General features: G+C 41.1%; 1 protein-coding gene across 4 annotated transcripts in view; it reads right to left on the bottom strand.

Annotated features, from left to right (window-relative positions):
- Positions 1–22,946, bottom strand: part of C6H3orf84 (chromosome 6 C3orf84 homolog) — a 112,602-nt gene that overhangs the window by 70,531 nt on the left and 19,125 nt on the right. The window contains exons 2-3 of one of the 4 annotated variants that reach the window (XM_056524744.1): positions 20,105–20,204; positions 9,268–9,381 (exon numbers count right to left, since the gene is read on the bottom strand). In XM_056524744.1, the coding sequence (XP_056380719.1) occupies positions 9,268–9,315 (48 nt within the window). In that variant the 5' untranslated portion in view covers positions 9,316–9,381; positions 20,105–20,204. Of the gene's footprint in view, positions 1–9,267; positions 9,382–16,058; positions 16,229–20,104; positions 20,205–22,946 lie in introns of those variants that run through there. The other 3 variants (XM_056524743.1, XM_056524742.1, XM_056524747.1) reach the window with 3 other exon arrangements.

The following is a 22,946-nucleotide window of genomic DNA, read 5'->3' as shown; positions in this document are numbered from 1 at the left end:
TTTTATGATGCAAACATAAAGTAGACATATTGTATATGTGAATAAATTTTTTTTTATTTGTAATATACATTTTCCTTACAAGCAGAGAGCTTCAAAGTTAGAAAAATGCAAAATTTTCAAATTTTTCATCAAATTTTAGGATTTTTCACAAGGAAAGGATGCAAGTTACCACAAAAATTTACCACCATGTTAAAGTAGAATATGTCACGAAAAAACAATCTCGGAATCAGAATGATAACTAAAAGCATTCCAGAGTTATTAATGTTTAAAGTGACAGTGGTCAGATGTGCAAAAAACGCTCTGGTCCTTAAGGCCAAAATGGGCTTGGTCCTGAAGGGGTTAAAACAGTGTGCCTGTGGCCGGAATGTCGTACAAGTGAAGTTCCTGTGCAGACCCGCGTAGGAGCACCATCACACATCAGTCCCGGCCACCACAATAAAAGAAGAAACTACGGATGGCCAGGTGGGTGTGTCTGTATGTGTTCCTAACTCTCCCTATCCATAGTGACAGTGGGACACATTATGTACAATGCTTATATATAGTTTTGGAAGGTGGCAGGCTGTAGATGTTGGCCCATGTCCCCCTACAAAATGACACTAGGTGGCTTTGAATATTCTATTTTTTTTTTTAAGCAGTTGGTGGTTCAATGGACTTAGATTACCACATGGGTTAAATGTACTATATAAGGACAGGGCCAGAAATGAAGAGTAAAGAGCCACGGGTGATGTTCTCTTATTAGAATAATGGATTAATGAATAGCAGGAAGTTGTGATTCTCCTTTTATGCTCCTGTGTCTGTGAACGCCAGGCCGTCAGGAAGTATATAATCAAAGCTCACATCTGAGGGGTAATTAAAAGCAAAGTGACTGCAGACGCATATGATTTATCATTTAATTCATGGAATGTTCAGGAAAGAAGAAATGCTCCCATCTATAACATGTAATCATTTTGTTGTAATAATTGCAAAGTACGAACGAACATTAATCAGATGACAACTAATTGTAATTATTCAGCCTCAGAGAGGGAGGATTAGCGCAAATGCTTTAAATAAGGTATAATAAAGGAAATTATATCTACTGAGCTGATAGAGATAAATGTATTATCAGTATCACCGTAGTTTAGGGCATGTGATGTAATGCATGAGTACTGCACGTTCTGTAAGTTTGTTTTAAAGGGGTACTCCGGTGAAAACCTTTTTTCTTTTAAATCAACTGCTGGCAGAAAGTTAAACATATTTGTAAATTACTTCTATTAAAAAATCTTAATCCTTCCAGTACTTATTAGCTGCTGAATGCTACAGAGGAAATTCCTTTCTTTTTGGAACACTGATGACATCACGAACACAGTGCTCTCTGCTGACATCTCTGTCCATTTTAGCAACCATGCATAGCAGATGCATAGCAGTTGTATGCTAAAAGCAGCATGATGGCTCAGTGGTTTGCACTGCTGCCTTGCAGTGCTGGGGACTTGACCCACTAAGGACTGGGGTTCAAATCCCACTAAGGACAACAATAAATAAAGTGTCATTATTATAATAACGTTAGCAGAGAGAACTGTGCTCGTGATGTCATCAGAGAGAATTACAAAAAGAAAAGAATTTCCTCTGTAGTATTCAGCAGCTAATAAGTACAGGAAGGATTAAGATTTTTTAATAGAAGTAATTTACAAATATGTTTAACTTTCTGCCACCAGTACCCCTTTAATTAAGTCTGATGTCTCAGCCTGTATTTGTTGGAGGGGCAACCCTTTTTATTTCTAATTTCATTCTTTTATACTAACCCTTTATACGAACCCTGTACGGGAAATCGCGGGGGGTCCCAGCATTCGGAACACCCACGATCAGACACTCCTGCGGATAGGAGATAAGTGTTTTATACACCGCAGATCTCCTTTAACTTGTACAGTAAATACAGTGGGGCAAAAAACTATTTAGTCAGCCACCAATTGTGCAAGTTCTCCCACTTGAAAAGATGAGAGGCCTGTAATTTTCATCATAGGTATACCTCAACTATGAGAGACAGAATGAGGGAAAAAAAATCCATAAAATCACATTGTCGGATTTTTAACCCCTTAAGGACTCAGCCCATTTTCATCTTAAGGACGCAGCCAATTTTATTTTTGCGTTTTTGTTTTTTCCTCCTCGCCTTCTAGAATTCAAAACTCTTTTATATTTCCATTCCCAGACCCATATGAGGGCTTGTTTTTTGCGTGACCAGTTGTACTTTGTAATGACATCCCTCATTTTACCCTAAAATTTATGGCAAACCCCAAAAATAATTTTTTGTATTCGGAAATTTAAAAAAAATCATTATTTAGCATGATAACGTACTTTTCTATTACTGTTGCGCTTAAAAAAAATCACAAACTTTTTAACCAAATTTGTACGTTTAAGATTCCCCTATTTTGAAGACCTATAACTTTTTCATTTTTCCGTATAAGCGGTGGTATGAGGGCTCATTTTTTGCGCCGTGATCTTTACATTTTATTGATACCATATTTGCTTATATAAAACTTTTAATACATTTTTTATTAATTTTTTTTGGAATAAAATGTTATAAAAAAGCAGCTATTTTGGACTTTTTTTTTTTACGTTCACGCCGTTCACCGTACGGTATCATTAACATTTTATTTTAATAGTTCAGATATTTACGCAAGCAGCGATACCAAATATGTATATAAAATGTTTTTTTAACACTTTTTGGGGGTGAAATAGGGAAAATGGGGCAATTTACGTTTTTATTGGGGGAGGGGGTTTTCACATTTCTTTTACTTTATTTTTTTACTTTTTTTACTTTTATTTTTACACTTTAATAGTCCCCATAGGGGACTATTTAAATCAATCATTCGATTGCTAATCCTGTTCAGTGCTATGTATAGGACACAGCACTGATCAGGGTTATCGGTCATCTTCTGCTCTGGTCTGCGGGAAGGCAGATCAGAGCAGAAGACTCCCGGAAGACAGCGGAGGCAGGTGAGGGGACCTCCGGCTGTCGTGCTGGATGATCGGATCGCCGCGGCAGCGCTGCAGGCGATCCGATCATCCAATTAAGTGACCGTGATCTGCACTGATCACGGCATCTGAGGGGTTAATGGCGGACATCCGCGGGATCGCGTAGGTCCGCCATTACCGGCGGGTCCCTGGCTGTGATCAACAGCCGGGACCTGCCGCGCATGATCCGGGCATCGCTCCGATGCCCACGGTTATGCTTAGTACGTAAATGTACGTCCTAGTGCGTTAAGTACCGCATCACCAGGACGTCCATTTACGTCTTTCGTCATTTAGGGGTTAAAATTGCCCTATTTTGACCACCTCTAACTTTCTTCTTTTTCCGTATCCAGGGATGTGTGAGGGCTAATTTTTTGCGCCATGATCTGTAGTTTGTTTTGATACCAGAATGCATATATGTGACTTTTTGATCGCTTTTTATTAAATTTTTTGGCAGTTTGATGTGACAAAAAAGCTGAAATTTTTGACTTTTTTTTTACGTCTACGCCGTTCGCCGTAGGGGATCATTTATTTTACACTTTTTTAGTCCCCATAGGTACTATTTATAGCAATCATTAGATTGCTAATACTGTTCAGTGCTATGCATAGGGCATAGCACTGATCTGTATTATCGGTGATCTTCTGCTGGAAGGCAGATCAGTGCAGAAAACCCCGGGAGATGGACGGAGGCAGGTGAGGGGACCTCGTCCGCCATCTTGGCTGATCTGATCCCCACAGCAGTGCAGCGGGTGATCAGATCAGCCGTTATAAGTGCCCACTGCCGCAGATGCCATGATCTGTTTTGATCACGGCACCTGAGGGGTTAATGGCAGACATCAGCATGATCGCTGATGTCTGCCATTACCGGTGGGTCCGCGGCTGCTGACAGCCGCCGGGACCCGCCGGGAATGAAGCGAGCGCAGCTTCTGTGCTTGTATCACAGCCGCGTCGTAAATGTACGCCGCTGTGCGCTAAGAGGTGCTATGCAGCGCCGTACATTCCCGGCACATGTCCTTAAGGGGTTAAAGAATTTATTTGCAAATTATGGTGGAAAATAAGTATTAGGTCAACAAGAAAAGATCATCTTAATACTTTGCTATATACCCTTTGTCGGCAATGACAGAGGTCAAACGTTTTCTGAAAGTCTTCACAAGGTTTTTACACACTGTTGCTGGTATTTTGGCCCATTCCTCCATGCAGATCTCCTCTAGAGCAGTGATGTTTTGGGGCTGTTGCTAAGCAACACAGACTTTCAACTCCCTCCAAATGTTTTCTATGGGGTTGAGATCTGGAGACTGGCTAGGCCACTCCAGGACCTTGAAATGCTTCTTACGAAGCCACTCCTTCATTGCCCCGGTGATGTGTTTGGGATCATTGTCATGCTGAAAGACCCAGCCACGTTTTATCTTCAATGCCCTTGCTGATGGAAGGAGGTTTTCACTCAAAATCTCACAATACATAGCCCTATTCATTCTTTCCTTTACACGGATCAGTCGTCCTGGTCCCTTTGCTGAAAAACAGCCCCAAAGCATGAAGTTTTCACCCCCATGCTTCACAGTAGGTATGGTGTTCTTTGGATGTAACTCAGCATTCTTTCTCCTCCAAACACGACGAGTTGAGTTTTTACCAAAAAGTTCTACTTTGGTTTCATTTGACCATATCACATTCTCCCAATACTCTTCTGGATCATCCAAATGCTCTCTAGTAAACTTCATATGAGCCCGGACATGTACTGGCTTAAGCAGGGGGACACATCTGGCACTGCATGATTTGAGTCCCTGGCGGCGTAGTGTGTTACTGATGGTAGCCTTTGTTACTTTGGTTGCAGCTATCTGCAGGTCATTCACTAGGTCCCCCGTGTGGTCCTGGTATTTTTGCTCACCGTTCTTGTGATCATTTTGACACCACAGGGTGAGGTCTTGAATGGGGCCCGAGATTGAGGGAGATTATCAGTGGTCTTGTATGTCTTTAATTTTCTAATAATTTCTCCCACAGTTTTGATTTCTTCACACCAAGCTGCTTGCCTGTTGAAGATTCAGTCTTCCCAGCCTGGTGCAGGTCTATAATTTTGTTTCTGGTGTCCTTCGACAGCTCTTTGGTCTTGGCCATAGTGGAGTTTGGAGTGTGACTGTTTGAGGTTGTGGACAGGTGTCTTTTATACTGATAACAAGTTCAAACAGGTGCCATTAATACAGGTAATGAGTGGAGGACAGATGAGACTCTTAAAGAAGGAGTTACAGGTCTGTGAGAGCCAGAAATCTTGCTTATTTATAGTCGACCAAATCCTTATTTTAGGAATTTAGCATTTTACAATATGATTTCCTGTATTCTTTCCCCCCATTTTGTCTCTCATAGTTGAAGTGTACCTATGATTAAAATTACAGGCCTCTCATCTTTTTAAGTGGAAGAACTTGCACAATTGGTGGCTGACTAAATACTTTTTCCCCCACTGTATATCTTGATCACAGTTTTGCACTAACCTCGCATATTGGTCATCAGCCATCAAAATGTTAAGAAAAGGAGATGGCCAAATATTAACCAGGATAAAATGCAAACATCACAGGACAAAGCATAACAACAAGGGCAAGTAAGAAAAAACACAGTACCAACTATAAAATTACTACCAAGTGGTGTGCACTGTGTATAGGCCAGGAAAACAGAGCACAAATAGCATTTCATATAAGAAGCCAAAAATCTGCCAGGACACTGCAGAGCTCTTCCATTTTTGACCTCCCAGAATTGAATTTCTCTGTCTTTTCTGAGGCAGCTAAGCGGCTGAATAGCTGAATAGGACGAGTAAGATTAAGAGTATAAGTAATTACCAAACTTCCAATTTATGCAAAAGACTGGAGAGTGCATACAAATGTAAGAGAGAGAGAGAGAGAGAGAGAGAGAGAGGGAGAAAAAGCGTTAGCTGGGGCCGAGCAGGAAAGTGACATTACACAATTATCTCTGAAATCTTCTGCTTGGTTCCTAAAGTAAAAAATGGAAAATGCGACCCTGACTGTATCTCCTAAAATGGAATAGTCTTGCGTTCATACAGGGAGAGATAAAAAAAAAAAAAAAAAAAAAAAAAAAAAGCTATCCGAGTGTAAATGCTCTGTGTTCAGATGCCCTGTATCCTTAATGTGAGGTCAGCTGAGACTTTGAGTTTAATAATAAAAAGATATTCTAGATTTGATAGTAACAATTTATTAAAATTCACAACAACACATTCATTCACTTGGGACAGAAGTTCAGTTGTGGTAAACACTAGACCCCTATAAATTGTTGTGGACAATTCTTCTCCCTTCCCACAATTTTTTATAAAGGTACAATAATCCTCCCCCTTGCATTATCTCTCAGAAACACAATGGTTCCTCTCTGGGTACTATGAAATAACTAAAGGTGCCCATACACCTTATTCGGATTTGGCCGATTGTCTAAGGTGTATGGTGGCCTCCTGAGCCTGTGGAGTGTTTTGGATTTCTGCCGGAGCGGCCCAAACCTGTTGTTCTGAGAGGGATAAGCCAGTATAAGACCTGTCTGACTGTGGCTTACCCCTTTCCTCCCTATAGACAACACACAAACATTCATGTGTATGGGGAGGTTAGGCCAACAGATATTGAAATGATATGGTCACCTTAAGAGGTGTCACAATTCCACTAACATCACTGACTGTATTAATCATGTTCTTTCTTTGTGATCAGACATTGACCAACACAGTGGTTTGTAATTGTATCACGTCAGTTTCCAGTAGTAAGTAATGGAAGAATTTCATTGTATCATTTATAATTGCATTGCAGCTGCAGCGCAACCTGATTATATGTTTTCACCTAAAAAATGTAAAAGGTATGGGACATATAGGTTACGGACTTGCAGCGGGTACGTTACCCTGATAGAACATACCCATTCGTCTATCTCCTGTTCTCCTGGATGCGGCACAAGAGATTTGCCATGGCAGGGCAGCTATTAATTACAACCTGGATCCCGCCGCAGCTGCCAAGACTGGCGCTATTAACTCCATAGATGCCGTTGTCAATACTGACCACAGCATCTATAGGGTTGACAGGTGGTGGCGATACCCCTGTCGCTCATCGGCAACCCTGCAATGCAACTATGGCATCCCAATGATTGCGACGGCAGCAGGAGGCCAAGTAATGGCCTTCTGTATGCCGAGTACGAAAACCAGTGAGGTCAAGCTATAGGCAGCGTCTTACAGGCGAACTGTCAGTGTATACTGACAGTTATACTATACTGACATACATCTGTACTTCAGCATAGTATAACAGGGAAAAAGTCAAATGGTTTTCAATACAATGACAAGTAATGTTATTTATCCCTCACAGTGAATGCCGTAAAAAAACAACAGAAAGGGGCAAGAATTGTTAATTTTTTTTTATCTCGGAGAAGCGATCTTTACAGCAGATCCTGCAAATATTCTCAGCAAGGACAAACTATTATCCTGTAAGGCTAGAAACACAGATGTTATAATGGAGGGATAAAGTCTTTCCTTTGAGTTTGGCCTGGTAGCCGTAATATAAACATGTCATAACATTTCTTTCCAAGTAAGGAGATGTGTCTTCTATACGCTAATCTGAAGGTTAGACAAGGAAAAAGCACAAGGTAAACATCTCCCAAAGAGACGGTAAACAAACACGTCAACCACCAGAGGATGATGTTTATGCAGACAGCCCCATGGATCAGGATTATAAAGAGAAAGATTCGTCTGTACCGAAGCAGAACTGACACGGCCTCTGCGCCGCTGACAGATCCTTTACTGTCATAATTTGCACAGAACACAGGTGGTAATGTCATCATAACCCACTTCTGTGCATATATAATTTATATCAGTGAGTTGTGATGACACCATGCTTTTCTGCTTTTACCCATTTATCTCTTAGAGGTGGGATATTTTTCCATATATTGAAGGATTCTGCTATAACTTGCAAGACAAAGAAGTAGATGTAGCGGGCTAATCTTTTGCTACCATGAACTGTGTTTGGGTGGCTGTTGCCTCCCAGGCCCCCAGCTCAGTTTCAGGTCTATTGTTAAACATATTGCTATGCAAGTGTATTTTTCTATATATGTAGATGTCTTTACCCACAATCCTTAACTTCACTGTATTAAGCTTCTGGTCAGGGAAGGTCACCCAACAGCAGCTCTCATACCTTCAGTGGGAGTCTGACTCCAGCTACAATACTCCAGGTCTAGACAACAAGCTGCAAATTTTCTTTCCTGTCCAAGTGGATGCTTTAGGGACAAGAGCAAAGCTGACAGGCCCTCTAGCAAAGGAAGGACAAGGTTTGGGTATCCTCTGAGCTGGCCTGTCCAAAGTAATGGACTAGCGTCTGAAGTCTCTCTTCTGGATGCCCTCTGGTCAGTGATGTCTCAGAGTAACCCAAGGAAATATAGGGAGGAAGACTTTGCAAAGTTTACCACAGAAAACCAACATTAAGGCCACTAAGTACACACTCACACTTGAAAGCTGCCAAAAGTACAGCCAACTCAATTCAGTCTTAACTCAAGTCTCAAGTTGTAGTCTAAAGTCTTAAGTGTCTAATCTTGTCCTGCAAGTGCAGTGTAGTACAGGTCAGAATCACTGCACGACTCTGAGCCCAGCATGTACCACTAGGGATAGAGAACTAGTCTACAACAATTCAAACAATCCCCAAGTCTATATTCTTTACATTGTTCAAGGACTGCAACAGTGACATACTCCCAGCTATCTCTACCTAATATGTCTATCAAGTGTGATATTCTCAGTCTGTATCATCTTTACTGTCCAGTTGCCCTAATCTATGGAAAATAATCTGCACAGAATACACAGCAATGCCCTAATTTATTGATTGGGAGAGTTATTTGGATGACTGTCTGGCAGAGTATCTGACCTTTTAAAGACAAAAATAAAATCTGAAACTTTCAGATGTTTTTTTTTTTTTAGCCTTTTGCATTTTCTTTCAATCTTATTTCATTTGGGACATGTTTTGATTCATTTCATAACGGTACTGTAAATAATTACCATGTGAGTTTTTGTTAGGAATTAGTAGCACATGGTAATTAGTTGCGGTGTCGCTAATTAGCAGCAACGTGGTGTGCACACAACCTAAACATGCCACAATTAGTAAGAGGCACAACACCTATGGGGAAAAAAACTAAGCCATAGGTGCTTCATAAAGTGTTTCACATCCACTCAAATTCATTTTCCTATGGAGAAAAAGTTTAAGATTTGCATTCTGACATATTTGCATGCTGACATCTTTTGGAAATGAAAATGAAAAATTTTTTTTTTTGTAGTCTTACTTTTATTCGTTTGGAGAAGGCTTTCGGAGGCGGTGGTTTTGCTTCCATGCGATATGCCTGACATATATCATTGCGAATATGGCTTCTGAAATGTCCATGAAAGCCAGAAGGGAACTGAAAGTAGATAAAAAGATATTTCATACTCCTTACAAGCCACAATCATTCTGACACATTTTATTTTTGAATTTTTGAAAAACAAAAACATTCTAGATATTTTGTTGTGTTTTGGGCTTAACTATGCCATCATCTCTTATGGGTATATTGTAAAATTTAACAACAAAAAAAGCTAATTAATTGTTTTTTTTATTTAAACTTCTGTTACCTTTTATGTGTTTGTGTACATTACAGATAACTTACTGGATAATTGCTACAATATGTACTCGGTTATATAATCTATTCTGGCTAAATCAGCATGACTAGGACTTATTTTCTATCCTCCCTTTAGTCAAGAATCAAATTGGTGCTTGGATTAATTGCACCCATCTAAATTCTTCCTTCTTCCCCTTGGCGTCAAGACAATGACATATTTTTGTACCGACGTAGTGAACAGCCCATTCGTGTCTGCCTCTGAAGCAAACAGCTTGAAGCCTTTGGGCAACCGTTGTTCATGAATGTTTTACAAAATTATTATTAGAAACTTCGTATCGTGCAATTCATTGTTCTAATTCCCAAAGGAGATTACGATTTATAATTCATGGAGTAATTCTAATGGCTCAAGGTTAACTGGAGCATGGTACATGAAAAATTATAATATATATATATACAGATGCTTTAGGCATTCTACACATTATAGTTTATGTTGAAAAAATGCATATTAGTAGCTATTGTTTTTAATTAACATGTCAATGGAAAAAAAATATTGTTTCAGACTGTATTAATAGATCTATATCTAGAGTGGGAAACACCACAGCTTCTACCCATTATAAAAACAAGAAAAATCCATTGGCCTACAATTGATGACATACTTTCAATGATTATAATGTCAGAACTAGATTTTAGGTGATGCTCTAGTCTTCTTGTATCCGGCAATACGCAGCAGCCGGCTCCTGCGGCCAATCACTGCCAGCTATTTTTTTTTATTTGAAAAATGGGTTCATGTTTTCACTTTTTTTTTCCACTTTTTTAGTCCCTCTAGGGGACTTGTTTGGACAAATTTAATTGCTCATACAGATCAATGTAATACTGCCTATGGCAGAATGTACCAGTAGCTTAGGCTACTAATGGCCTTAGGCTGCCATAACAGTGAATCAGCTCCCCGAGATGTCAAACACTGTTTAAATACCACTGTATCAGTTATTATTAGCAGCCATGTCATCTAACCTTTAATGTGGATGTTTGTTGGCAGCAGAGTTCGTTTTTGCTGTACTGGAGATCCATGCCAGGTTTTTGTTGTTCATTGTGTTAGCGCTCTGTGGCCATGCTCTTCTATATTGTTGAATATGTGTTTTGATTTTAGACGTTTCTCTGGTATATTGCATAATTCTGTCTATTGATTTTCCTGGTCCTGTTGTTGTCAGATGTTTCTGTGGTAGCTCTTGGGGGGTGTATGGTAGGGATGGTATGATGTTGATATATGAGGGGTTAATATTAACCCTGTCACTCGTGACGCCAGGGTAAGGGCTGGTATGCTGAATCTATGTTCCGGCCTACCGCCGCTCTTCCCAGAAGCGATAGGTGCAATGAAATGACTGAAGGTCCACAAGTAGATTTAACTTGAACTTGAATAACTTTACTGCAGTGCTTGCAATATCCAATGCGTAGTAACAGTCTCATATAACAGTTCTTAGGTTGCTTAGCGACTGGCAGAAGTTGTGGACCTTGCATTAAACTTATAGTCTCTGAATTTAGGGAGTGATGTGCAGATCCATCCGGATTTAGGGGAAATATTGGGTCCAGTGATACTGCAGAGTGCTTAGGGGATGACACACTCTATAATTTAGATCATTCAGCCGTTGCCGCAAGGCTCAGGCCTAAATCACTGTGATTACTGCGATATAGGTCTTCTCTCATCAAGAGCCAGGAGAAAGAGAGCGAAAAGATGGCCGTCGCTCCCTTATATGGGCAGGGGGCGTGGCAATTCTGATTGGTCCGAACATCTGCCATTCACCAGTACATGGTGTGATGGGATTACTGACATAAGAGGGCCTCCAAAGGTCCTTAAGCTAAAACCATAGAGTTCACCCTGTCACACGACCGGCAGGTCCTGCAACGCTAATAGCAACAGGTAATTAACCATCTATATACAGAAATAATACTATATACATTATTCTATGGACAAATTAGAAATCTATATACTATAATAGAGGCGACTAGGGGCGGACTGACTAACAGAGATTACTAAATCCTAGGGACTCTGGCTACGGGGACCCATAGATAAATAAGTACGGTATGAAATGCGGTACTGGGACACCACATTTCCATTTGTCTTTTTTGTCCTGTTATGTGTCTGTTGTTGCACTGTGTCTGAGCCATCCTGCAAAAATACTACTACTATTAGATTTTGACCAAGGACATCTAAGGGTACGTTCCCACCTGGCGTATTTTGCTGCGTATTTGCTGCTGCATATTTTCCTACCAATTGACTTCAATGGGAAATAAAATATGCAGCAGCAAAATACGCCAGGTGGAAACGTACCTTAAGGGTGCGTTCACATGAGCGGATTTGCAGCATATTTTACGCTGCAGATCCGCCGCTGATGGACCCTCTGTATTCTGCCTTTACAGAGCGGCAATACACCACTACGAGCAGACACAGTGCGATGTGCGTGCAGTATACTCGCGGCAGCTCTCGGCCGAGCTCATTGAGCAGGGGGAGCGGCCGCGATGTGTGCGAGAACACCACGCATGCGTGGCGCACATTGTTTCAGTGTGTCTGCATGTAGCGACGTATTGCCACTACGAGCAGGCACATGTGAAGGCAGAATACAGAGAGTCCTTCAGCGGCGGATCCGCAGCAAAATCCGCTCATGTGAACGTACCCTTAATGTGAATTGACATTTGTTTTTGGTTCTGAAGTTTGATATAAACTTGTATGGTTTTCCTCTGCCACTGCTGATTGGTCCCACTATTGTGTCCTTCCATAAGTCCTGGGGGTATCTGTGTACTAGGAGCCATTGTTCGGACTTGGGAAAGGCAAGTACTGAAGGTGAAGCCTGGTTCTGCAGTCTAGTGACCAGCCAGCATCATTACAGTACAAGCAGGTAATGTATACCTGTTATTTATTTTCCCAATATCTTGCTGTCTGGCTGCTTTTGAGCTCAGCCTTTCTTGTACAGGGCTGTACAGTGACTATGGTTTAGCTGCAGTGTCTACAAGGAGTTTGAGAGACACCTCCTACCTCATGATTGGCATTGAATGAGGCAAATAAATCCTGGGTCACTCTACATGTATATAATGCTTGGCCTACTCAGATGTAATGTGCTCCACCAGTGGTGCATACATCAATACTGATTATACAGATGCTTTGGAAATGCATGAGGCTTGTTACATCCTATCCTAAGTTATGGCATAGGATTTCCATAATAACAAACAAAGCTTCGGAACTGTTTCAAAATATTCTGCTTGTATGATAGATCTCTGCTGGATCTGCTGCTTATTCTCAGATCTGTATGTAGTTATTGATTTACAAAAAAAAAAAAAAATCATGTATCAATCAAATAAATACATGGGAAAAAAAAAAGGCAGAAACAATATTATCACACCGGGGTGGCTAAAACTGACCCATAGAAATGCATTAGCCATAAGTCTCATGATTATTCAGATGACAGCTGACTCTGTACAAAGGTATATATGACTTATACATGATGTTCCAGTGGATGTAGATAAGTAGTTGCCAGGCTGGGATTACATATGTCCGGCATCCACCATACCTGAACCCAGCCTACATTTCGATGCAACTGATGCCACAACTGATGACAACATGCATCGGTTGTGTAGCATCTGGCATCCATTGTTGATCTCCAGATGGGGGAATGCAGCTAGACGTGTTCCCTTGTCCAGTGCCAGTCCGGTGTGTCCAACCATCCAGGATCCAAACTGATACACCAGATGAATGTAAACAGTCCCATTTAAATGAATAGGATCAGTTTAAGCATCAGTTTCCCTCCTGCGCATTTTCTCCAGAGTCGGTTAGAAAAGATGCCGGACACCGGACATGTGTAAAGGAGACCTTATCTAAGAGGAAACATTAGAATCTGACAGATTGAAGTCCAACCTATAGTTTCCTTGTTTTTTCTAATGTCTCCAAGTGGAAGAGGTGAAGTTGGGGTTCCTCTTTTTCACCTATACAGAACATGTGTACAACTCCTTTAACTGCGTCATAACCTTTGCTGTTATCATAGTACACATAGGACATTTTATTAAATGCGACAAATTATTTGTGAACAATCTCTTAAGAAACACATCCTAGCGGCAAGCGATTTTGTCCATACTTATTGGGACACATCATGGTGACAGAGTCTGCATTCACTGGATCATCCTCTGTTAATCTGGGGGACCAGTCTGACCCCAATCTCTATAGTCCAGTGGTTTTCAATCAGCATGCCTACAGCTGTTGCAAAACTACAACTCCTTGAATGTCCCGGCATGCTGAGAGTTGTAGTTTTGCAAAAGCTGGAGGCACACTGGTTGAAAAACACTACTCTGTGAACTGTCATGATGTGAACAAGCCATAGAAGTGGGAGTTAGACCTTGCACCAAAACAACTGATAATGTTGCAAATGTTTACAAGCAAACATGGGGTTACAAGCAAACGTGGGGTTACACAGCAGCGTATCATATCACGGCGGGCCCGGCGTCATAGTGAAGCCGGGACCCGCCGCTAATAGCGCGCAGCGCCGATCGTTGCGCCGCACACTATTAACCCTTTAGCCGCGCGCTCAGAGCTGAGCCGTGCCGCTAAAAGCGAAAGTAAAAAGTGCCGGTTCACTCAGTGGACTGTTCGGGATAGCCACGGTGAAATCGCGGCATCCCGAACAGCTTACAGGACAGCGTGAGGGCCCTTACCTGCCTCCTCGCTGTCCGATCGCCGAATGACTGCTCAGTGCCTGAGATCCAGGCATGAGCAGTCAAGCGGCAGAATCATCGATCACTGGTTTCCTATGAGAAACCAGTGATCAATGTAATAGATCAGTGTGTGCAGTGTTATAGGTCCCTATGGGAGCTAAAACACTGCAAAAAAAAAGTGGGAAAAAAAAGTGAATGAATATCATTTAACCCCTCCCCTATTAAAAGTTTGAATCACTCCCCTTTTCCCATAAAAAAACACAGTGTAAATAAAAATAAACATATATGGTATCACCGCGTGTGGAAATGTCCGAAATATAAAAATATATCGTTAATTAAACCACTCGGTCAATGGCGTACGCACAAAAAAATTCAAAAGTCCAAAATAGTGCATTTTTGGTCACTTTTTATATCATTTAAAAATGAATAAAAATCTATAAGTCCTATCAATGCAAAAATGGTACCGTTAAAAACTTCAGATCACGGCGCAAAACATGAGCCCTCATACCGCCCCATACACGGAAAAATAAAAAAGTTATAGGGGTCAGAAGATGACAATTTTAAACGTATTAATTTTCCTGCATGTAGTTATGATTTTTTCCAGAAGTCCGACAAAATCAAACCTATATAAGTAGGGTATCATTTTAATCGTATGGACCTACGGAATAAATATCAGGTGTCATTTTTACCGAAAAATGTACTACGTAGAAACGGAAGCCCCCAAAAGTTACAAAACTGTGGGTTTTTTTTCAATTTTGTCGCACAATGATTTTTTTTTCCTTTTCACCGTAGATTTTTGGGCAAAATGACTGACGTCATTACAAAGTAGAATTGGTGGTGCAAAAAATAAGCAATCATATGGATTTTTAGGTGCAAAATTGAAAGAGTTATGATTTTTTAAAGGCAAGGAGCAAAAAACGAAAATGCAAAAACGGAAAAACCCCAGGTCCTTAAGGGGTTAAAGAAAAATAAGTAGATAACTAATACAGATAAATTAAGTCCTTGCATATAAAAGTAAGAAAGATCTGCTGGGAGCTGTAAATCACTGTCTATGTCAGTGTTTCCCATCCAGGGTGCCTCTCAGCTGTTGCAAAACTACAACTCCCAGCATGCCTGGACAGCCGTTGGCTGTCCGGGCATGCTGGGAGTTGTAGTTTTGCAACAGCTGGAGGCACCCTGGTTGGGAAACAATGGTTTATGTAGAGGACAGGAGCTTCTTCAGGGTCCTAAACAGTACACATAGTGTCCCAAATGGAGCCACCCTGGCACAGGTAAGGAGTAGTACGGAACTTGTAGTTCCTACCTGTACTGTAGGGAGTCGCTACCAGACACCAGTCAGTGCATGCACTTCAGTAATAGAGGTGATTTACCAGTAAAATGCCAATTCTGATTGGTCAATACCTCCAGTTGTGACACATTTCACAGATCTGGACTGTCGGTAGCATTGTATGTTGAGTCTGGTTTCAAGTTACAATGGTCCAGAATAGACCATTGTATGTTGAAACTATTGTATGTTGAGGCCATTGTAAGTTGAGGGATCACTGTTCTGTACTTGGATTGTGTCAGCCAGTGGCATAACTATGGTCTCTAAAATTCTAACTCCCATCATGCACTGGCAGCCAGTGGCTGTTATCTGGCGGGGTACCCAGCTTTAGGTTTGGTATTAGGGACCCAGGAGATCCAAGCTTTATATCTGGTCAGATTACAAACAATCACAATGTATAAACCTATGTTGTCATAAAGAAGGAGAAAAGAAAACAACAATAAGAAAATAAATGTATAGTTACCCAGGATCCAGTATTTGCTTCAGGCATCACCCTATATCCACAGCCCACATACAAATCCTAATTTTCAGGTGTTCTTCTTGACCCAGTGGAGGCTCCTGTCTATTTGGTTTCCCCACACTGTTATGTTTGGTTATGTTACCATGGAGATGTTGACATGGTTGCTAAGCAATGGGAACAGTAAGGAGGGATCAACTATTCTATTCTACTTTGCAACATAGTGGCTGCTGTAAAAAGAGAAAAATAAACCCCAGCAGAGGTGACACAATGTATTCTATGTTGTATTTGTAACATGCATTGTAATTATTTGTGCATTTTGCATGGGACTGTAGTGTGAATTACCGGACAGAAATCAACATATTTCAATTCTACCATCTAGAGCAGTGTTTCCCAACCGGTGTGCCTCCAGCTGTTGCAAAACTACAACTCCCAGCATGCCCGGGCAGCCTTCGGCTTCCCGGGCATGCTGGGAGTTGTAGTTTTGCAACAGCTGGAGGCACACTGGTTGGGAAACACTGATCTAGAGAACACTGTGTACTCTTCCAGCTGGGTCAGAGACAATGCAAACCTGTCTGGCTCCTCTCTCTAGAGACCCCCAAAGCAGCTTACATGGGCTATTACTATAGTATACACTCGCTGGCCACTTTATTAGGTACACTTGTCCAATCGAAAAGAGATTTTAGTGACTGTCAATGTGGCACGGATGTTGGTTCCCTACTGCTGATCTACTGTGATTTTAATGAACAAACATCTCTAGGGTTTACAGAGAATGGTTTGAAAAAAGATAGATATCTAGTGAGTGGGAGTTGTGTGGAAGAAAATGCCTTGTTAATGTCAGAGGAGAATAGGCAGATTGGTTAGAGATGACATAATGGAAAAAGGGGTCTAACCAACCTGCCCTTGTACCAGTAAGTGTAGCCTTTTTTCTGTCATTTTTATGAGGACCCTTGACGTGGTTTGTGAGCTTGCATATTTTGGCTAAAATATCAACTAATACCTAATGTTTATCATATGGACTGGAGTATATATATATTAGAGATGAGCAAATTTACAGTAAATTCGATTCGTCACGAACTTCTCGGCTCGGCAGTTGATGACTTTTCCTGCATAAATTAGTTCAGCTTTCAGGTGCTCCGGTGGGCTGGAAAAGGTGGATACAGTCCTAGGAAAGAGTCTCCTAGGACTGTATCCACCTTTTCCAGCCCACGGGAGTACCTGAAAGCTGAACTCATTTATGCAGGAAAAGTCATCAACTGCCGAGCTGAGAAGTTCGTGACGAATCGAATTTACTGTAAATTCGCTCATCTCTAATATATAATATGTATATTTGATGATGTAGTCTGACTCTGTGATGCTAGGGGTGCTCGGGGTGTCAGTGCGTTGTGGGGTAGAAGATGCTGGGCAGCCCACCTGATTAAATAATAGGGGCATCAGTAAGGTTGTAAGCTAGCATGGTGCACTACACATTATCATGTCACTGCCACCCTGTGTATGCCTTATCTGTGTGTAACTATGTTACTAAGCAGTTACCCCCCTCATGAGTAATAGGCGTGTGAGTGGTTGTTCATCAGTATTTTGCACCTGAGTGACCTCCCCTTATATTGAATTGTGGCTGATCTGCATCATAATGGGAATAGGTGCCTAATCTGCCCTTGTACCAGTAACCAGTAACTGTGGGGGGGTTTTTTTCTCAGATTTTTTGAGTTCTATTTTTCTGCAGTTAGAGATGACAGAAAAGCAACAATAACTCAAATAATCACTCATTACAACTAAGGTATGCAGAATACCATCTCTAAATACACAACATGTCCAACCTTAAAGCAGATGGACTACAGCAGCAGGAGACTGGGTGCCACTCCTGTCAGCTAAAATCAGAAACTGAGGCTACAATTCTTAGGGTGCATTCACACCAAAGTTTGTTAATATGGTCACAGGATCAAATGAATGAGATGTGGGCCGGGTCCGCATCCCATTAATTTGAAGGAGCCGACCGGGGTGAGATAGTGACTCTGGTCTGTGACCGGACTTAAAACCGGCGTATACCATGGTATGCCACAATACCAGATGTGTAGCAGCAAAATGTACAACCAGGAGCATTTTTGATGATTTGCATTGGTCAATGGTTTTCCTGATCTATCAGAATAAAATAATATTTATTCATGAGACAATTCCTTTAGAGGAAACTTGTAGGAGCACTTCAAATAGTATCTGCCCCCTAGATTTCATAATGTTGGTGTGGGCCACCTCTATAGCAGCATTGTTTATGAATTTGATGTATTATTTAAAAAGGGGTCACATCTTTATGAACTACAAATTGTCGAAAAACGCTATTTATTGTAATGACTTACAAAGATACACCTTATTTATTAAGAGGCACATCTCACACTAGCTTTGTTTGGCTTAAGGGGGGGGGGGGCACAATGCCAGGAGTATAGAGGGTAACCACTGAGGCTTCCGTGGTCATGTGTCACCTGCTTGTCAAGAAAAACGGAGGCACTGATTGGAGTTTGAATGGGGGGTGCACCACTGGATTGATGAGTAACAAATTATTTGTTTTGCAGAGCTTTGGAAACATTTTATCAGCTTGATAACTTTAAAGGGGCATTCCAGAATTATTTTTTTTTATTTGACTATGCTACAGGGGCTGTAAAGTTAGTGTAGTTCATAATATAGTGTCTGTACCTGTGTGTGACGGTTTTCTCACAATTCTTCTGTGATTTTCACCCCAATATTTATTTTTAACAGCATACAAAATGACTGTTGTCTCAGATTTTTCCCAGGTTGCAATGTGGCCGAGACCTGACTCACTAGTCAGCTGATGACAGGGAGCCTGTCTGCTTCAGTGGGTGGAGCGATCGCTTGGTGGGAGAGAGATCAATCTGCAACTAATGCACCAGCTGTAGGCACCCTGAATGAAAACCACAGGTCTTTTGAATGGATACAGCTCATTTATGTTTCGATGGATGGGGTAGCTGATGTGTGGGAGGGAGGAAAATGGAATTATGAGATTTGTAGGCAAAAGAAGAAAATTCAAACAGGAAATACCAGTTCACAAAAAGCTAGCCACAGTGTTATGGTAATCTCACAACATAGCCATTTAGCCCCAAGACAAGCGAAGATCCTTCCTAAGCATGTCCTTTACTGTCTGCCAGGTACGTACTAAAATTACCTTATGGTGGATAACCCCTTTAAGACTGGTTTATAAAACGCTGGTCTAAGTAAATTCCCCGCGAGTCCACAAGTTCTACTTTAACCATGCTACCTCTAACATGCTTTAGTCCACAATCCTGACCATAAAATCTTTCTCTGTAGGCTGCAGCTCTGATCTCTTGATGTCTGCACAAGTCACCAGGAGGTGTAGGCAATTACACATGCATATTTGGTCAAACCAAGTGTGCAGGTGTACAGTGAGGATGGGAGAAATAGCCATCAGTTACAGCTAGGGAAGGTGCACTATCACATTAGAGGCTGTATGGCATCCTTACAATGCTTCTGTGGTTGAATATTTCTGTACAACAGCATCCAATGGCACAAAAGTAAAAGGAAAGCTTTAACATTTGCTGCTTTAGGGTACATTCACACGTGCAGATTTGCGGGTTTCCCACTGCGTATTTGAAAGGGGGTGGGCTCTTCTCGGCTGTCCGCAGCACATTTTTCCGCTGCGTAATTTCCGCTGTGGAAAATCCGCCACAGACCCTACTGACTTCAATGGGGCTTGCGGCGGATTTTCCTCAGCAGAAATTCCACAGCGGAAAATCTGCCCGCCCCCTTTCAAATACGCAGCGAGAAACCCGTAAATAAAACCGCCCGTGTAAACGTACCCTTAGTGTACGTTCCCACCTGCCGTATTTTGCTGCGTATTTGCGGCTGCATATTTTTTCTACCCATTGAAGTAAATGGGAGCAAAATCAGCTGCGTATTTTCTACCCATTGACTTCAGTGGGAAAGAAAATATGCAGCACGTCCCCTTAGGGCATATTTGAAGTAAACCTCTAATATTTTTGCTTAAACCAGTTGTACATGTAAATATTAAAACCCTACATGATTACCTATTTTTCAGGCCCCTAATTGGTGCTATCGGAGGCCATATAACCAGTTCAGGATTATTAAGGGATCTTGACAATATCATAAAATTATTCTTTTACACACCTGCAATGAAAACATTCACAAATGAAGAATTTTATGAAGACAGATAATATACTGATCATTTTTAATGAATAAAAGACTGTAAAAATGAGCATACATGCCTCTGTACAGTGCTGTAATGTGCTGGCTATAGGCTGACTGCACTCCTGGAACTCAAACAGGCTTTAAGCATTTATAACCTGGGCATGTTCTAAAACCATCATGGGGATAAACAAATGGCAATGATACCATAGGGATTCTCAATAAAGTAGCTGTAAATGAGGAAACTCCAGAGTATCTGCTCTGAAATAACAGGGCACTAAATTTACACTGCCTGCAGGGGATGTGAAGACATACAGAGAGTGTTATTATCAGGTTTCCTATAGTGTTATCATTACACTGGGCACAGAATGCACCCGTCTGACATAAGTGTTAAAGATAAAAAGCAGGAATGGACAAGGATCAGTATGATAGATTTAGACTTAAAGGGGTTATCCAGGAAAAAACATATATATATATATATATATATATATATACATATATATATATATATATATATCTATCTCAACTGGCTCCAGAAAGTTAAACTGATTTGTAAATTACTTCTATTAAAAAATCTTAATCCTTTCAGTACTTATGTGCTGCTGAAGTTGAGTTGTTCTTTTCTGTCTAAATGCTCTCTGATGACACGTGTCTCCGAAAATGCCCAGTTTAGAAGCAAATCCCCATAGCAAACCTCTTCTACTCTGTGCAGTTCCCGAGACAAGCAGGGATGTCAGCAGGGAGCACTGTTGCCAGACAGAAAACAACAACTCAACTTCAGCAGCTGATAATTATTGAAAGGATTAAGATTTTTTGATAGAAGTCATTTACAAATCTGTTTAACTTTCTGGAGCAAGTTCATATCGAAAAATTAGTTTTTTCCTGGAATACCCCTTTAAAGACAGAAAGAAAGATAAATTAGATCGATAGATAGATTGGCCATTACTTTCACACAATTTGGCACACTTTGGTAATTGTTATAAAATAACTTAATGTTAACAGGGACATAGTAGTCTTCAACCCTTCACTTAGGGCTTAGGACCTTAACCTCTTGTCAGGAACTCTCTTCTGGTTACTGTTACTTAAAATACATGTACACCCATTTGGCTCTTTCCACCTTCTGCCTTGTGATTGCTTGCTTTTGACAGAGCCTGACCAAAATGTAGCTTCCCTCCAATTTAAAGGAGATCTCCAACGAAAAATAACTTATTCCTTATCTACAGGATAGGGAATAAGAAGCTGATCGTGGGGGTCCGACTGCTGCCCCCCCCTCCCCCCATCACTGGGACCAGACCTGGCGCTCGGTGAGGAGCTGCAGCTAGCACGAGCTCCATTCATTCCTATGGGAGTGCCGACAAGAACCGAGTACAGCTCTCGGGCATCATCGGCGCTCCCATAGAAATAAATGGAGCACATGCCGTCTACTGGTAGACAACACGCGCTCCTCACTGAGAGCACTGGAGTCCCGTCCTGGTTATTGCGTGGGGCCCCAGAAGTTGGACCCCCTGCGATCAGTTACTTATCCTCTGTCCTGCGGATAGGGGGATAAGTTATTTTTTGCCAGAGTACTCTTTAATGCTTAGGACCCCACACACAGGGACCCCACTTTACCACCCCTTGCAATGTCTACCAGGCTCAATCCAATGCTGAGAGCACTGACCTAATCAGACCAATTGCCAGGCCCCTCAATCCAGGGCACACTTTTAGGAATAACTTCTAAGGCCACTTTACAGGCAAGTAGTTCCTATTGGCCTACTAGGCAAGGGATTTCCCATTTAATTCTCAAGATGCCCAAAATGGACCCATCTGCAGCCTCCCTTAGTTCTGATCATCGCTCTTCCTCTATAGTTTACCAATATGCCACTCACTTCTATGACCCCCGATGTTCAGACACATCCCTTATTCTACTGATAGGAGGTAAGTGCCTCTATTGGTAATAGCTCTTTTAGGCTAAGACTTCATTTGTTTTCTTGTGTGCGTTTTTTACCCCCAAAAAACGCCAAAACAGCCCTCATGGTGTTTTTTCATTGAAAACACGCTGTGGCCAGATGTTAGTAGATGTAAATCAATGAGAAATCACTAAATTCTTTTTCCACTTTGAGTTTTCCAGTTTGGCGTTTTTTTTTTTTTTTATCCTTTTGGCGTTTTTTCCCTCTTTTTTTAGCTCCTTGGTAGTTTTGCAAAGTCGTAGCATGAACCTATGGTATTTTTTCCCCTGAAATTGGGCCGTTTTACTCCCGTAGAAGTCTAGGGGAGTAAAAAAAAAAATGCCAAGAAAAACGCCATCTGGGTTTTAACTTTGGCATTTTTGCAGGCGGTTTTTATTCTTTTTTGGACTTTAGCAATCCAAAAAAGTGATGGAGATACCTTTTTAAATAAAATGTCATAGGGTACCATTAAAAAAAATATATTAAAAAAGATACAGTAGTGATGGAAAAAATTGTATTTAATGAAATGTATATTTTTTATAACAAAATTTTTAATTTTTTTTAAACAGGGATCAATTTATGTGGGTGGGAAGGGCACTAAAAATGTAGCCGACAATAAAAAAATGTAGTGTGGGTGTGTTTTTCACTTTAAAAAAAAATAAAAATTCTGGTAGTACTCCTACTCCCAGTATGGAACACAATGTTTCATGATGGGAGTAGTAGTATCTGTACTAATTGACAGATCGCCCCAGGTATCACTTCTGACACCCGTTGCGATCCTTCTGTATAATTTATA

This window comes from Hyla sarda, chromosome 6 (assembly GCF_029499605.1).
Source record: "Hyla sarda isolate aHylSar1 chromosome 6, aHylSar1.hap1, whole genome shotgun sequence".
NCBI classification, from domain to species: Eukaryota; Metazoa; Chordata; class Amphibia; order Anura; family Hylidae; genus Hyla; species Hyla sarda.
Note: the sequence above shows the minus strand (reverse complement) of the source record. Positions and strands in the feature narration are given on the sequence as shown.